Source organism: Nuphar pumila, chromosome 2, assembly GCF_984573655.1.
Source record: "Nuphar pumila chromosome 2, dmNupPumi1.hap1.1, whole genome shotgun sequence".
Classification (NCBI taxonomy): domain Eukaryota; kingdom Viridiplantae; phylum Streptophyta; class Magnoliopsida; order Nymphaeales; family Nymphaeaceae; genus Nuphar; species Nuphar pumila.
The window spans coordinates 112183690-112200713 of NC_143250.1; the positions used below are offsets into that span (position 1 = coordinate 112183690).

General features: G+C 38.0%; 1 protein-coding gene across 1 annotated transcript in view; it reads right to left on the reverse strand.

Moving 5' to 3' along the window:
• Positions 1 to 833: 833 nt before the first annotated feature.
• LOC149846763 (serine/threonine-protein kinase MPS1-like) overlaps positions 834 to 17024 on the reverse strand; it is a 28593-nt gene continuing 12402 nt past the window's right edge. Inside the window, exons 5-6 of the mRNA XM_089998143.1 lie at positions 1444 to 1605; positions 834 to 1371 (exon numbers count right to left, since the gene is read on the reverse strand). Coding sequence (XP_089854269.1) covers positions 883 to 1371; positions 1444 to 1605 — 651 coding nt within the window. The 3' untranslated portion in view covers positions 834 to 882. The remainder of the gene's footprint in view (positions 1372 to 1443; positions 1606 to 17024) is intronic.

Below are 17024 nucleotides of genomic sequence, written 5' to 3' on the forward strand. Positions count from 1 at the left end.
GTGTTAAAGCTATTAAAATAAAATTAAAATCTATTTTAAGTTTTTTTTATATTTATTAAAAATAACTGATTCAAGTCAGTATTGTATCTATTTTCTGACGATACGTATCGGCCGATTCAGGTCCGATACTGACAACACTGGTTTGGGTTATTTTTTTTCCTATGAGAGTTTCTCTCTCTTTCAAACGTGTCCTTAAATAAGAAATATTCCTCCAAAAAGGAGGTGGAGGAATGTTTCCTACCTAAAGAAAATGGTGATTTATACTCTCCACCACTCATTTCACCACATCTCACCAACACCACCAATCATCTCACCACCACCCACCTTCAGAAAAACCGCCATTCCCACGATGATTTTACACCATCCATCACTACCACCACTACCACCCACCATCACCTACCTCTCTCGAAAAACCACATCGGAGAAGCTCCACCACCACCATCACCCACCTCCTGAAAACTGCACTGGAGAAGCTCCACCACCCCGCACCTCTCTCATTTTTTTTAAAGATATTTCATTTTATTTTCCTCATGCTACCCAAGCAAGTGAAAATTTTTCATTTTAGAAAAATTATCATATCAAAACTACTCATAGGCAAATTTTTCTTTTCCTATGAGTTTTTCTTGCTTCCAAACGTGCCCAATGTGTGGTAGGCGATGGAAGGAAAAAGACTTTGAAACGAGCTTTTGCTTTGTTTAGACTTGCGTTTAGGCATGTTTCTAACAATTCCTAAGACTTTATTCAAGTGCATTTTTAAAAATTTCCTTGCACATTTTCCTGATTCTTCCATATGTGACACTTGCTAGTTATTGCACAATGAAAGAACACCATGATATTAAATATCAAATTTCTACCAGAACAGATACACACTGGATGCACAACTCACATTGTTACATAGTCTGACACACCTCTGCTCACTCTAAGAATGAGTTGCTTTAATTGGCTACACAGTAGAGAAACTTGTGGGGCAACACTATATTGTTCAGCAATCTGTGTGAGGGCTCTACACTGTTGGTCCAAGGGAGAAGAAAACTCAAAAGGCATTGGAGGTGCAAGAAAAGGGTGCCCAAGTAGCTGAGGTATCCGCCACCGTTCATTGCGGTCCCATGCAAGGCATTGCTTCATGAGATCAACCAACCATGGATTTGATACTGGACCAAAAGTGATCTGGTGATTTCTGTCAGTGATCATTTTGTACTTGGCCCAGAATGTCTTGTATTCAGCATAGGGTGTCCTTCCATAAACCATCTGATAAAGAATGCATCCAAGGGACCAAATGTCTGATGGCCGACCACATTTGATAGTGTTTCCATCTGAGTCTCGGTCGTTGCACATGAAAGCTTCAGGTGACATGTAATTCAATGTGCCTACCTGCAATGAAGCATATAATGAGCATTTTCTTCTTATTTAATCAGGGAAGAGATGGAGAAACAGAATTGAAACCTGTGAATCTCGTTGGATATTCGTTGTATCGCTTTGTATTGCCTTTGCAATCCCAAAGTCGATCAACTTCAGTGAACCTTTCACAAGAAGGAAGTTGGCAGGCTTCAAGTCTGAGTGCACAATGCGCTCTTCATGTATTGTATTCACAGCTTTGAGTATTTGCTGCAAGGAAAAAGCAGCTTTGTGATGTACAGATTGCATCAAGGGATCCTTTGTTATGTGAACAACTACAGAGATTCATAGATAAGCAAACAGTAGCATCATATTAGAGACAAAATACGTTTGTCAGCCATGAATTTCTCAGAAGATATTCAAATTTTTTATTTTTCTCATATCTTTATTGGAAATATCTGGCGAAAATAAAGAAATCAAATAAATTTAAAAATACAAAAAAGGAACTAAAGTTAGAAAATACTTCAAAATCAAAAGGAAGCTTCTTTTCCAAGATATTGCCAATAAAGGGAATATACCACTAAAATTGAAATATATATTGCTTTTAGTGATAAAATTGTATTATTTTCATTGGATTTTTAACCTTTGTCAAAATATATAGTCGTGTGATATTTTGGGAAGCGAAACGATTATAAGGAGCTGAACTTCCCATCAGAACAAAGAATGAATGACATCATGCAACACCAAGCCATTAATTGAATGTGAAGCTCTTGGTTTATGAGGGTTTCATCAGAATACTCATTGGCTTGCTACCAAACAATCAAATAAAGCATCAACTAGCAAAAGTATTTCAAAAAATAAGTTACCACTTAGTGATCTCAGATCCAAAGAGACTTTGGGATACCCATGAAAAAAGGAGGTAAAAACGGAACAAATGTACCCCCAGACATATGCACTGGCATTCAAATGTAGGCATAGATAGTCTACTTACCACACACATTTCCTCATCTCCCAGAATTGGAGTCAAATACAACCAGGTATTCTTATGTCTTCAAGACAGAACTGTGGCCATATTTTTTTAGGCTATTATACTTTGGGTTAATAGAAGAATTTTGTCTCTTATCTTCTCAATCTACTCATTTCAATAATGAGAATCATATTCTTTGTCAGCAACTATGTCACATGGGTGCGGGTGCGGGTGCGGCACTTTCAAAAACCTTGGGTGCGGGCGTGCGGCAGGGCAAAATGTAAAAAAAAATATATGTATATATATGTATATATATATATATAATTTTGAAGTTTTAACAGTTAACATTGTCATAATATCATTCATCATGCATGCAATATACCGGTGAATGATTGTTTCAAATATTTGGGATCTATCATTCAAAAGTATGGAGAAATTGATGGAGATGTAAATCATAGGATAAAGGTGGGGTAGATGAAATGGAAAAGTGCAACAGGAGTGTTGTGCGATCGTAGAATGCCATTGCGGTTGAAGGAAAAGTTTTATAGGACGACTATTAGGCCCGCTTTACTATATGGTACGGAATGTTGGGCTGCCAAGAGACATCATATTCAAAAAAATGAGTGTAGCTGAGATGCGTATGCTTAGATGGATGTGTGGAAATACAATAAAAGATAAGATTCGGAACGAGGAGATACATACGAAGGTAGGCGTTGCACCCATTGAAAATAAGATGAGAGAGAATTGTTTACGGTGGTTTGGACATATTCGGCGAAGGCCTAATGATGCTCCAGTTAGAAGGATGGAGAAATGGGAAAATATATTAGTTAAAAGAGGTCGGGGTAGGCCTAGGAAGACTTGGATGGAGATGATAGGAAAGGATATGAATGCTTTGAACCTCACTGAGGACATGGCATTGGATAGAAATGATTGGAGGAGAAGGATTCATGTGGAAGACCTCGAATGATTTTCTTTTTTGGTTCATATCGCCGACCCCAATTGTTTTGGGATGAAGGCGTAGTTTTTGTTGCTGTTGTATGCATGCAATATATCAACCTAAATATCAATCAAATAAGTAAAGCAATTACATAAATCAACCTAAATATCAATCAAATAAGTAAAGCAGAAAATAACAAAATTACATACAAAAAGTATTATCCTACAATGTATATGACGATGAAGTAATGGATCTTAATAATTTTCTTCTTCATCATCAAATGCACCATTAGAAGGAATACTGGGCTCAGCTAAATCCATGTTTGTCATGTTGAAATCATGCTCTCCCTCGAAGTCACAGTCTTCTGGATTTACATCCCAAAATTTGGATGTTCCTTGTCTGCGTTACAAACCCAATTTGAAAATGTTAAATATAATACAAGTATATTTAAATGAAAAACTAAGAAATAATCAAATAACTAAGAGAGCAAATTAGTACTTGTATTCATCATTGGTTCGTGAAAGTAATCGATGATTTGAATGAACATATATTAAACCCTCTGCATGCTTGCCGGTGAGTTTGTTTCTCTTCATGTTGTAGATTTGAGAATATGTGCTCAAATTTCTTTCACAACAAGATGAACTTAATGCAAGACGTTGGAGAAGAGGTGTTTCTAATCCAAATGTTGACCACCATGTGATAGGATCTATATTATCCTCCTCTCTCGCGAATAATGTCGGTCTATATAATCTCGAAGATAAAAATTTTTGAAACTCTTGTGTGACTTGATGTAGAAGATATGCTTCTGGAAAAAGTCTTGTCATACACATATTTCTATGTCTTGATAGCTCTGGGTCTAAATTTGGAGAGACACAACCAATACCACCTGCCCGCAACTTATTTGCATAATATTTTGGATTAAGAGAATGTGTCATTCCATGCAAAGGAGTATTACTCTTATCCCATCTTCTGACTAAAATTGAATGAATATGGTTAAAAAATCCTGAATCATCCAATGCAGAATTTTTTTCTTCATGCTTGAAAACTATAGTTTGTATTTTTTCAATCATATTATCCCACATTTCATAAACTTTGTAAAGCATGGGCTCATCATTATCAACTTCTCTTAACTTTTCCCAAATAGGTTCCGAAAATTGAAGGAAGTATACCACTTTGTCCCAAAACTCATCATCAAGAATGAATTTCTTAATTTCTTGAGCCTTGATATCATCATCAGCACAATAGAATGTCCAATTTTCATCAGTCACCATGTTAACCAAAGCATTCTTCACTTTTTTAATCATTTTCACCATCACAATGATGGACGCAAAACGTGTTTCAACGACCTTCAACAATTTCAGGTCAGAATGCCTATTAAATATAACATTAGTACGATAGTGGTTAACAACAAAATTTCTAATGCTTTTGACATTTCTTTCTAAATCTTCAATCCATGAACATAAAGCATATGCTTGTAAATTTTCTTTTTCTTTGGGGTTGCAAATGCTCTTTAGGGCCAGATTTAAGCTATGTGTTACACAGAGAGTCTAAAAAATATGAGGGTACTCACTCTCCAAACTCAACGTTGCACTTTTACAAATTGGAGCGTTGTCTGTAATGATTTGTACCACTTTCTGATCACCCATTTCTTTTATGACTTCTATAAACAACCCCTTCAAATACTCTGCATTTTTATATCCCTAGATGCATCAACTGCTCTCAAGAATATTGGGCCACTAAGCGAACAAGCAATGAAATTGATCAATGGACGCATTTGAATATTTGTCCATCCATTAGAAACGATAGAAACTCCATTTTGCTCCCATGAATATTTTTTAATCTCCAGCAACCTCTCCCCATTTGCCCTCTCTTCTGCAAAAAGTGTGGTTCGTATTTTTTCTGAGTTTGGATGCACATAGCCACTCAAATTATAATTTGCCAAAGATGTTACTAGATCCTTCCAATAAGGATTTCTAGCTGCATTAAATGGGAGTGAACTAGAATAAAAATACCATCCTACTTTTCTATCCATATCCTCCCTTCCATATGTATTGAATGATGCTTGTATCGTTCATCTACCTCCTACATTGACTTTTCTTTTTTTTTAGCATCTTCTTGGTGGCTTCCAAATGACACACTAATTGCACAAGAATCACACATTGTCTTTTCTCTTCTCATATTCTTCTTGTATTTTCTTGTTTTGTCTTCGCATTGCCTCATCAACTTTTCTGCATCCTGAAATGTCATGTCCTGGTATCTTCAACAAATGAGCATTCACTCTTGTGTAAGACCCAACAAAATCTCTTTCATAGAGCTTGCATCAAAATTTCTTGTTTCCACCGCCTCCTTCTCTAGTTTTTGCAAGCTTATCTACATGTACTCATAGCGGCCCTACATCATCACTCCCACTACAACTATCAACAAAACTAGCAACAGAACTCACATATGGGGATGAAGATAACGCAAGTCTTTTCCCTTTATCCGTCATTTTTGTCCTGAAAACACAAAAAAAAATATATTAAAATCAATTATGTAGACAATCAAGATTTGTAATACCGAGTCCAATAATGAGTGGTGGAGCCTGATTCAGAGTTTTTGCCCTTACTGGGGGGTTCAAAGGCTCCTCCCTTGGCGCGGGTCCCGCTGCGCATTCAACAGGCGGGGTCCAGGGGGGGCTGGCGGGGGGTCGTAGGGGGGCAGTGCCCCCTGGAAGAAATTTTTTCTTGGGAGGGGCTCGACCCCTCTCTTGAAATCAGAAGGAGCAAGGTGGGGGGCTCGACCCTTCCCCTGAAATCAGAGGGAGCAGGGTGGGGGGCTTGGACCCTCCCCTACCGAAAACAGGGAGGGGCTCGCCCCCTCCCCTGAAATCAGAGGGAGCAGGGAGGGGGCTCGACCCCTCCCCTGTCGAAAACAGGGAGGGGCTCGACCCCTCCCCTGAAATCAGAGGGAGCAGGGAGGGGGCTCGACCCCTCCGCTAAAGTCAGAGGGAGCAGGGAGGGGGCTCGACCCCTCCCCTGCCGACCCAACAAGACATCGAGAGGGAGCAAGGGGGGCTTGGCCCCTCCCCTACCGACCCAACAAGAGAGCGAGGGGAGTAGGGAGGGGGGCTCGACCCCTCCCCTGCCGACCCAACAAGAGAGCGAGGGGGAGCAGGGAGGGGGGCTCGGCCCCTTCTCTGCCAACCCAACAAGAGAGCGAGAGGGAGTAAGGGGGGGGGGGGGGTCCCTCCCCTGGCGACCCAACAAGAGAGCGAGATGGAGCAGGGCGGGCTCGACCCCTCCCCTGTCGACCCAATAAGAGAGCGAGAGGGAGTAGGGCTCGGCCGCTCCCTTGCCGACCCAACAAGCGAGCGAGAGGGTACCTGCGACGAGGGAGAGGAGGAGGTGGCGTCGGGCTCCCCTGAGAGACGTCGGGAGGAGAGGAGGCGAATGAGCGAGAGAGCGGAGCTGTGCGGGAGAGGAGAGGATTAGGGCAAAAAAAATTTGCCCTAATCCTCTTTCGCAGCCTCTTTTCATCGAGCATCAGATTTTTTTTTTTACGTTAAAAAATTGGATAAAAACGACCCTGCGTCGACCGCACTTTAATGAAAAGGGGAGGAGCGGCAGAAGCACCAATAAAGCAAATCACTCTTCAAGAGTGATTCCAAGAGCCAAGAACACAAACACTAAAAGTGTATACAAAAACCCACACAAGAGAAAAATGACCAAAAAGTCATAAGTTGGATATTATTGAAGAAGGAAAAAGAGGGTAAAAAACCCTTGCAATACAAGAGGAAAACCTCCTCTATTTATAGAGGAGGGGGCCATGTAGAAGGGACCACAAGGGGCTCCCATGTAGTCGTTGGGAGCCCCAACGGTCATAAATATGATTGTTGGGGCCCCAACGACTACATGTGTGGGGCCCTTGTGGTCTTACAAAAAGGTAAACAATAAAAAAGAAAAAAGAAAAGAAAAAAGAAAAAAAGGAAGAAAGGAAAAAATAGAAAAAGGAAAAAAGGTTACATGGGGTTTTACCAAAATACCCCTATCGGGTATTTTGAGAATCAAAGAAGAAAAACTGTATATATATACATATATGTATATATATACTTATATATATGTAGGTATATATATATAAGTATATGTATATATATATATATATATATATATATATATATATATATTTATATATACATAATTTAACACGCCCCCTCAAACTTTACGGGGAGAAGACCGAAAGTTTGCCAAGAAGAAACATAAATCGTGGAGTTGGGAGCGCCTTGGTGAAGAAGTCAGCCAGTTGATATTCTGAAGTGACGTATGGTAATGTGATGGTTCCTCTGAGGTATTCATCTCGAACATAGTGGCAATCCATCTCGATATGCTTGGTCCGTTCGTGAAACGTATGGTTGCTTGCAATGTAGATCGCACTTTTGTTATCACAGCAGAACTTGGTGGGTGAGGAAATGAGGACACCCATGTCACCAAGGAGCCCTCTGAGCCACACGATTTCCATTGTTGTCATTGCCATAGCCCGATATTCAGCTTCAGTGGATGGTAGAGAGACCTTTTGCTGCGTCTTGCACCTCCACGAGATGAGAGATTCACCTAAGAAAATGCAAAGACCAGTAGTTGAGATACGATCATTGGGATTTCTTCCCCAATCAGCATCAGTAAAAGCAGTTAATTCAAGAGATGAGGAAGAGGATAAGAAGAGTCCCTTGGAGATGGTATTTTTGATATATCGCACAATTCTCATTACAGCCGTCATATGAACTGTAGTAGGTGCATGCTGAAACTGGCTTGCAGCATGAACCGCATGAGCTATGTCTGGACAGGTGAGAGATCCAATTAATTGACGATAGGGAGTTGGATCATCAAGAAGAACACCATCATCAAGTCTGAGTTTTGCATTGATAACTTCGGGAGTCTCAACTTTCTTTTCATCAGATATTCCAGATTTGGTACAAATGTCTGCGGCCAATTTCATCTGAGATAAAATGTATCCTCGCGTAAGTCACTTCAATTCCTAAAAAATATCTCAAGAATCCAAGGTCAGACATATCAAAAGTTTCTTTTAACATAAACTTCACATCATTTACCCTCTTTTTGTCATTCCCAGTGATGATCATATCATCAACATATAACAGAAGAATAACAATGAAATCACCTGTTTTCTTAACAAAAAGAGCAGTGTCAGTATAGCAAGAAGTAAATCCTAAATTGATTAATACATTACTAAACTTGTCATACCAAGCTTTAGGAGCTTGCTTAAGTCCATATAAGGCCTTTTTTAATTTCAAAATTTTACCATTTAAATTCATACCCGGAGGTGGTTTCATGTAAACTTCTTCATTTAAATTTTCATTTAAAAAGGCATTTTTGACATCTAGTTGAAAAATTGGTCATTTTTAGCAGAGGCTATTGCAATAAGAGCTCGAACACTAGTCATTCGAGCAACAGGGGCAAAGGTTTCATCATAATCTACCCCATACTCTTGTGTATATCCCTTGGCCACTAACCTGGCCTTATATCTTTCTAAAGATCCATCGCACTTAGTTTTAACTTTAAAAACCCATCGACATCCAATGGGTTTCTTACCATTGGGTGGATCAACAATTTCCCAAGTTTGAGCCTTCTTAAGTGCATTAAGTTCCAGTTCCATTGCTTCATTCCAATGAGCATATTGTCTAGCCTCATTATAATGAGTTGGTTCATGAATTGAGTGAAGAGCAAGTAGACATGCCCGAAAATTTAGAGAAAAAGAATCATAAGATACAAATCTATTTGGTATTTTTGAAATACGATTTGATCTTCTTTGAGAGGTTTCTTCGGTTGACTCATTTTGAGAGAATTTTTCAAGGGCACAAGGAGGATTACTTTTATTTCTTCTAGAGTAGACTTGTATTTGCCTTTGTACATTTTCTTGAAAATTTTGGTCATCATTTGGAGGTTCAAACTCGTCTATGAGTGATTCACTAGATTCATCATTATCATCAATGACCTTTTCTTGAGACAATAAGTTAAATAAAAAGGAATAATCAATATCTTCATTTGGTTTATGTGAAAAACCATTTTCTTCTTCTAAGAATGTGACATCTTTTGAGATATAAAGTTTATTATTTGATATGTCAAAGCATCGATAACCTTTTTGTTTTTCACCATATCCTAAGAAAATGCATTAAATAGCTCTAGAAGAAAGTTTATCATTTTTGTGGGTTAAAATAAAGCATTTACATTCGAAAATTCTTAGTCTTTTATAATCGGGAAACATATTGTAAAGTTTCTCAAATGGAGAAAGATTTTTTAAAGAAGATGAAGGAGTTCTATTGATAAGATATGTTGATGTTAGAACCGCTTCGGCCCAAAAAGATTTTGGAATATTTTTTGAGATTAATAAGGTTCTTGTGGTTTCTATTATGTGTCTATGCTTTCTTTCCGCAAGTCCATTTTGTTGCGGAGTGTTTGGACAAGAACGTTGATGACAAATTCTGTTTTCTTTTAAATAGTTTTGAAATTCATTAGACATGTATTCACCTCCCGAGTCAGACCTAAGAATTGATAGATTTCCTAAAAATTGATTTTTAACCATCGCATGGAATTCTTTAAAGAAGGAGAAAACTTCGGATTTGCGACTTAAGAAGTAAATCCATGTAAATCGAGTGAAATCATCAATAAAGACCACATAGTACGAAAATCCTCCTTTTGACAAAATAGGGGAAGGTCCCCATACATCGGAATGAACAAGTTCAAAAGGCTGAGTGGTGAAATAATTTCTTTGAGGAAATGGAGTAGCTTTAGATTTCCCAAAAATGCAATCTTTACAAGTCATGTGATTGTCTTTACAAGTATTGTTCAAAAAAGGGAAAAGAGACATTTTTACAAAATTTGGATGACCAAGTCTCTCATGCCAAATTCCAATACTTTTGTCCTTTACAAGATTGCAAGATGACTTAGATGGAAGAGTCAAAAAATCCATAAAATAGAGATCACCCCTTCTATGGCCTTGCCCAATCAGCTTCCCTGACTGGAGATCCTGCACAGTGCAATCTTTAGGTGAGAAAGAGACTTGGCATCCATGATCGGTGATTTGGGAAACAAAAAAAAGATTTAGATTGATTTTTGGAACGACTCTTACTTTAGGAACAAAGAAGGATTGAGAAGTTTTAAAATTAAGTGTTCCAATACTTTCAATTTTTAAAGATGTCCCATCGACTGTTGAAACATAAGAAGATATGGGTTCGGAAAAAACATTAGAAAGCGAGTTTTTATGAGATGTCATGTGAAAAGAAGCACCAGAGTCTAGTATTCACGTACCTGGAGGTGATGAAGAGTAGACGATAGCGGCTCCAAATGTTGAAGATGAAGAAGTCTTGAGAAGATGTTGGAGAACTTCGGAGATATGATTAAGAGTTTCTTTGATATCTCCCTCTTTGACACTTTCTTCTTCCTTCTTTGGAAAATTTTCTCCAACCACGGCCACTTTTCCTTTAAGCTTTGGGCAAACCGGTTTAATGTGACCCGGTTGATTACAATAGTGGCAAATCACCCCTTTCTATATCCATTATTTTTGTTAAAGTGGGGAGGTCTATATGCTTTTACATTAGATCTGAGCCTAGAAACGGCCAAAACTTCATCACTCTTGATACTTAAGCCAAGTCGAGTTTCTTCTTGGCATACTTCGGCAAGGGCGTCTTCTATGGGTAAGGCTTTGCTTCTAAGGAGAAGGGATGCCCTCACTTGTTCATATTCCGGTCGTAGACCATAAAGAAATTGGAAAAAGTGCTCCTTTTTAATTTGTTCTCTCCTTAACTCAATATCTTCCGGAGCCACCCATTTAGGCTCAAGAAGAACAAGCTCATCCCAAAGAGGGGTTAAAGAGCTAAAGTAGTCACGGACACTCATATCCGCTTATCTAGTGGAACGAATTTTCTCTTGACAAAAAAATTGTCTAGCAAGATCCTTTTGGGTATACATACCCTTAAAAAAGAACCATGACTCATTGGCTCTTCTAAATTTTGCAATATTTGCACAATTTTTGAGGTCCACATTGTTCATAAACCATGCCAAAATTTTGGCATGATTACTTTCTCAATCCTCAATTTTGGATTGATGATCATTTATGGCTTTGATGCGTTCATCGCCATCTAAAGCTTTTTCAACATCATTTTCAATTTTAGTGAGAACAAGAGAGGGTTCAAGAGTAGTTCCCATAACAAAACCCCAAAGTTTCTTACCTCTTAGATGATTTTCCATAGCGGAGGCCCACATAAGATAATTAGATCCATTGAGCTTGAAAAAAAGCTCAACTTTAGAATCACGTTCCATGGGAGCCGAAAGGTCTTCTTTCCTTCTTCAAAAAAGCTTGAAAGGCATGCGTCCCAAGGCACCAAAAAGGTAGAAGCCGGATCACCAACCTTGCTCTGATACCATGTAATGAAAAGGGGAGGAGCGGCGGAAGCACCAATAAAGCAAATCACTCTTCAAGAGTGATTCCAAGAGCCAAGAACACAAACACTAAAAGTGTATACAAAAACCCACACAAGGGAAAAATGACCAAAAAGTCATAAGTTGGATATTATTGAAGAAGGAAAAAGAGGGTAAAAAACCCTTGCAATACAAGAGGAAAACCTCCTCTATTTATAGAGGAGGGAGCCATGTAGAAGGGACCACAAGGGGCTCCCATGTAGTCGTTGGGAGCCCCAACGGTCATAAATATGACCGTTGGGGCCCCAACGACTACATGTGTGGGGCCCTTGTGGTCTTACGAAACGGTAAACAATAAAAAAGAAAAAAGGAAAAAAGGAAGAAAGGAAAAAATAGAAAAAGGAAAAAAGGTTACATGGGGTTTTACCAAAATACCCCTATCGGGTATTTTGAGAATCAAAGAAGAAAAACTGTATATATATACGTATATGTATATATATACTTATATATATACGTAGGTATATATATAAGTATATGTATATATATTTATATATACATAATTTAACATGCACCGGGTGCCGCACCCGCATCGCGTCGACGTGTGTGCGGCACCCACGTCGCGTAGGGTGCGGCACCTACTTTGCCGAGTCCCTGTGACTTAGGTTAGCAACAACCTATGTCACACGGACTCGGCTAGGAGGTCGATGCACCCATGTCGACACGTCCCAACACGGGTGCGACTTCGGACATGGGGCAGAGTCGGTCAACAAGTGTTGGACTCGATCAACGCACCGGGGCCGAGTCCGTCCACTTTATAGACTTGGACAACTTTGAGTGAGCCTATTGTTGTCCATATTTAAAATTTAAAATTTATAATTTATAATCTTATTATTAATTTATATATATATATATATAGCCGAGTCCCCGTGTCCAAAAATTTTGAAATTGTCGCACCCGTACCCGCACCCATGTGACATAGGCAACAACATATTCCGTGCATAAACCATTAACCAATAGAATGCTATAGCATGCAAAAGTAGTAGCTTGATGATACTATTATTTCTCTATCATGATTAAAATAACCAATTTCTTGAAGTCCCATACCACTACTAGCATTTACATTGTAATGTCTCGACTTTTTCAAATCTTATAAATGATGAATTTCAGTTATATATGCATTTTTGAGTTATAAATGTTTTATTATAAATATTCGTTTATCACGGATTTGGATCTCAAACCGGTCGAATTCTGGTTTTGATCGGCCCAATTTGGATTTGGGGGCATAATCATCATTTTTTTAAAAAATGATGGGCTTTATGGGCAAGGGTCATACCCAATATTACTAATAAAGATTAGGGTATTATTATCCTAGGGATAAAGATGAAATTTTGAAAAAGATATTGGTTTTTAAGGGTTATGGCAGTCTTGTAATTAGGGTTGCAAAAGGGGCAAAACAAGAATAAAAATTTGTAAAAGGCATCTTGGTTATTGCAGTGGGTCAGTTTTCATTAAAGAGGGACAACTCAGCCTCCACTGACTAAACATGTCTTAAACTATATAAGAGGGTTTCATTAGAGTTAATCTAATAACTCATTACGTATAACCTTACTCTCTCTCACCCAACTTCTTCTTCTCTCTACCATTTTGCAAACATATTGGCCCCTACTCCCTCTCACTCACCTCCATCTTCTCCTCTTAAGCCTTGTTAAGATTGTTGCAAAGAGAAGGAGCTGAACTAGTTGAATCTGCTATTGGGAGGAAGTTTTTGTACCTTGAGGAGTTCTTGCAAATTGGAGGAGAACTTGTATAGTTTCTGGATTTCTATTTTTGGGTGTTCTTGCACGCTCCAGGAAGGTACAATGCCCTACTCCTATGATTTCTAGGAAGCATGTGGCATGTAGATGCTTTGTAAGTTTGTGTTTTTTAGAAAACATGAGATTTGGAGGAAACTTCATGTTATGCTTAATATATATCTCAAAATTTTGGTTTAGAATGTGTTTTTGAAATTTCCCGTTGTGTCATTTTGTTCCTCTTGTGTGAAGAATAAAATCTGAGCATGAATCCATACTTGAATCATTGTTTTTCTGGAGTTTTCAGATTATTCTCAACTCTGTTTGAACATAGGAGTCTACCCCTGCGAGGCAGGAGTCGACCCCTGTTATTTCTCACCTTCGGTTGATCTGTTTTGTAGCATAGGAGTCGACCCTCGTGTTCAAAGAGTCAACACCTTTGCTACCATTCCATGTATAAAGCCAGGGTAGGGTCGACTCTCGTGTTAAGAGAGTCGACACCTTTGTTGTTCCATATGTAAAGCCAGCCGAGGGTCAACCCTCGTGTTCAAAGAGTTGACTCTTTCTGAAAAAGAGTCGATCCCTGATAAAGAGAGTCGACTCTTTCTGAAAAAGAGTCAACCCCTGATTTAAGAGAGTCTACTACTGAACTTCTAGAATCGACTTCTTAGTTCCTCAAATAGGTTTTCTTGATGTTTTGAGTTTGAGTTTGGGTTGTTAAGTCTGAGATTCGAGTGAATCACCCCGAGAATAGACTAAGAGGCTTATGTTTATGATATTTTTGGGTTATTGCATGAAATTATGTCGGGTGGTCCAATGAGGGACCCAGTTTGAGTTGAAATGCATGGGTACGTGAGCATGCATGCATGATATGATGCATAAGTTTGTGCATGTTTTTCTTTTCAGTATTTCTAGTAAAAGGAGTGATGTTCTGTCAGTAGTATAAGTGTGGTTCTATGTGGTTTGTGCACGCACGACTTGCTTGTGTTCGTATTTGCAAGTGTTGTAATACGTAAGGTAGTACTTATGTGAGTACGGGATTTTAGTTCTTGTATTGCAAGAATGTGCAATACATGATTGAATGCATGACATAAAAATGATGTCAGTTGAGTGTGGCTTGTGTGGGCATTGGCCCGAGGTACTGAGAGTGTAACATCGGCGATTTTTCGAGGCTTTTTCTGAAATTTTTGAATTTTTGTATTTTGTGATAGGTCTAAAATTCTAAATTGTTAGTTAGAAATGCACTAAAGAGGGTTGTGAAGTTAGTTGAAAAAAATTTAAAAATGAAAAAAAGTGAATGAAATACCACATGTCTTGAATTTTAAGAAATTTAAGGTATATTTTGAGAAGATTTGGATTTATAACCCTAATAGAATTAATTAAAATGATTAATTAAGATGCTTAAAATGTGGACAATATATTATAAAAATTTAATATGGCATGGATTTAATTAAATTATGTGCCTTAGTATTTAACGTGAATTCCAATTGAATTTAGAAAGCATTTTACATTAATTTAGAACGAATTTGACTTAAATTCCATGGAATGGATTTCAAAAAATTAATTAGAATTTACAAAATGGTAGGAGTCCATAGGTGGGACCCTCATCCTATGTGGCAACCTAAATTTAAATTTTAAAAATGTTAAAATCCCAAAAAATAAACTTGAAATTTGAGTTAAAATCAAAGTTACTAAAAACAAGAAGAAAAGGTTGAAAAAGTCAAAGTTTCTAAAAAACTTAAAAGGAGCCCCAAAGGGGGGGGGGGGGTCACTTTTGAGAAGAAACTAGAAGGTCCAGCAAGGGCTGGACCTTCCATTAGGCATTAGGAAACTAAAGACAAAAAAAAGTAAATTATTAAAATAAACAAAAAAAGGGGAAAGTTGAAATAGACAACTTGCTTGCCAAGCATGCAAGTTGCTATTTTTTTTAAATAGGAAGGAGAGAACCCATAGGGAGGTCGATCAACCCTATGGAGACTCTCCATAAGGAGTATTATAGTAAACATATATATATATATATATTTAACTATAGTATATGGTATATCATATTATAAATGTATATATATGAAAAAAATAAAGAATAGCTAATAGTAGGTAGCTTGTCTTAGATTTGGATTTTTTTTTAGAATAGATCAAGCGCTGGGGTTTGTCCCCAGCCCTTGACCTAATTTGTGAATCTATAAAAGAGGAGGGGCTCACGCCCCCCCATTTGAACCTCTTTTGAAATTTTTTTTAGCTACTCCCTTCTCTCCCAAATCCCTTTCTTTTTCCCTTTTTTCCCACTTTCCTCAACACCAGCCCATTGGTGTTTGGCCTTGTTCCAACAAGGGGAAAGGCTTGACGTGTCTGTGGAAGGCCTAAAGAGGTTCTACACCAGGCTGTGGTGTGCTTGAAAGTGACGGATCGTGCGAAACGACCCGCCGATGCACGAAAGAACGAAAAATCCGACAAAAAGGTAGGTGATCTATACTCTATTTGTAAAACGAAATTCGTGTCACGAATTTCATGGGTTTTTCATATCCATAGGCCCTAAACAAACCCTGGCACACGTGGGTTTGGCCTAGGGCTATCAAACCATGAAAAAAGAAGGGTTTTCCGAAGGAAAACCCTCTTTGAAAATACAATTTACTCAAAAACGGGTTTCTCAGAAAAGAAATCTGTAATTTTTGAAATTTCATGAAATATGTTATAATTTTTGTGCAAGTATCAATTTGGATTGGTAGTATATGATGTTTTAGACATTCTGTGAAAATTTTACGAATTTCCATGGTCGGAATCTTGAGATATTTTGATTTTAGTCAAATTGGGTTTTTCAGAAAAGATTTTGGTAAATTAGAGAATATCATGAATTTTGTGTATGAACCCATGTGATTTTATTTTTGTAGTTGGTAGAATATATGCTTAGGAGTATTCTGTGATTTTTGTAGATTTTTCTGAATTTTATTTGCATCTAAATTACATGATTTACTTCATTAATTATATACTTTCCGAATTTATTTATGAATAATTAATGCATGTGAGAGACAGATCGATTTTTTCGGCCAACTGGCTGAAGAAAAATCCGATTTGTCTCAACAAGAATAAATCAGACTTTGATGTGTTGTTCTACTGCTATTTTGAATAAAAATATTGTCAATATTTATGGATGTACGGATTCGGGTGACCCGATTTGGGCCCACCCGAATGCCTAAATCCGGAATTTACAGTTTCCAGTCAGACATCCGACCGGTAAAACACTCGTAACTCCCTGGTCCGGAGGAATTTCGACGAGTGGTTTGTTGCGTTGGAAAGCTAACAAATTTTTTTGTCTACTGTGAAATTTTGAGCTCTGTCCATAGTCTGAATCCGGTTCGGCAACAGTTAGAACACAATCTGACATACCTTTTGTAAAACATTCATAACTTTTTCATATGAAAGAATTTTTATGAACGATTTGCGCCTATGGAAAGCTGACAAAATTTCTTACATTCTGTGAAAATCTCAGCCATGTTCGCTGACTGAGAAATTTTCTATGAACTCTGTAACAGTCGAACAGAGTTGAGAGTTTCACAATTTGGAGTTGGTCTAAGGGTCCAACCCCGATATATGTG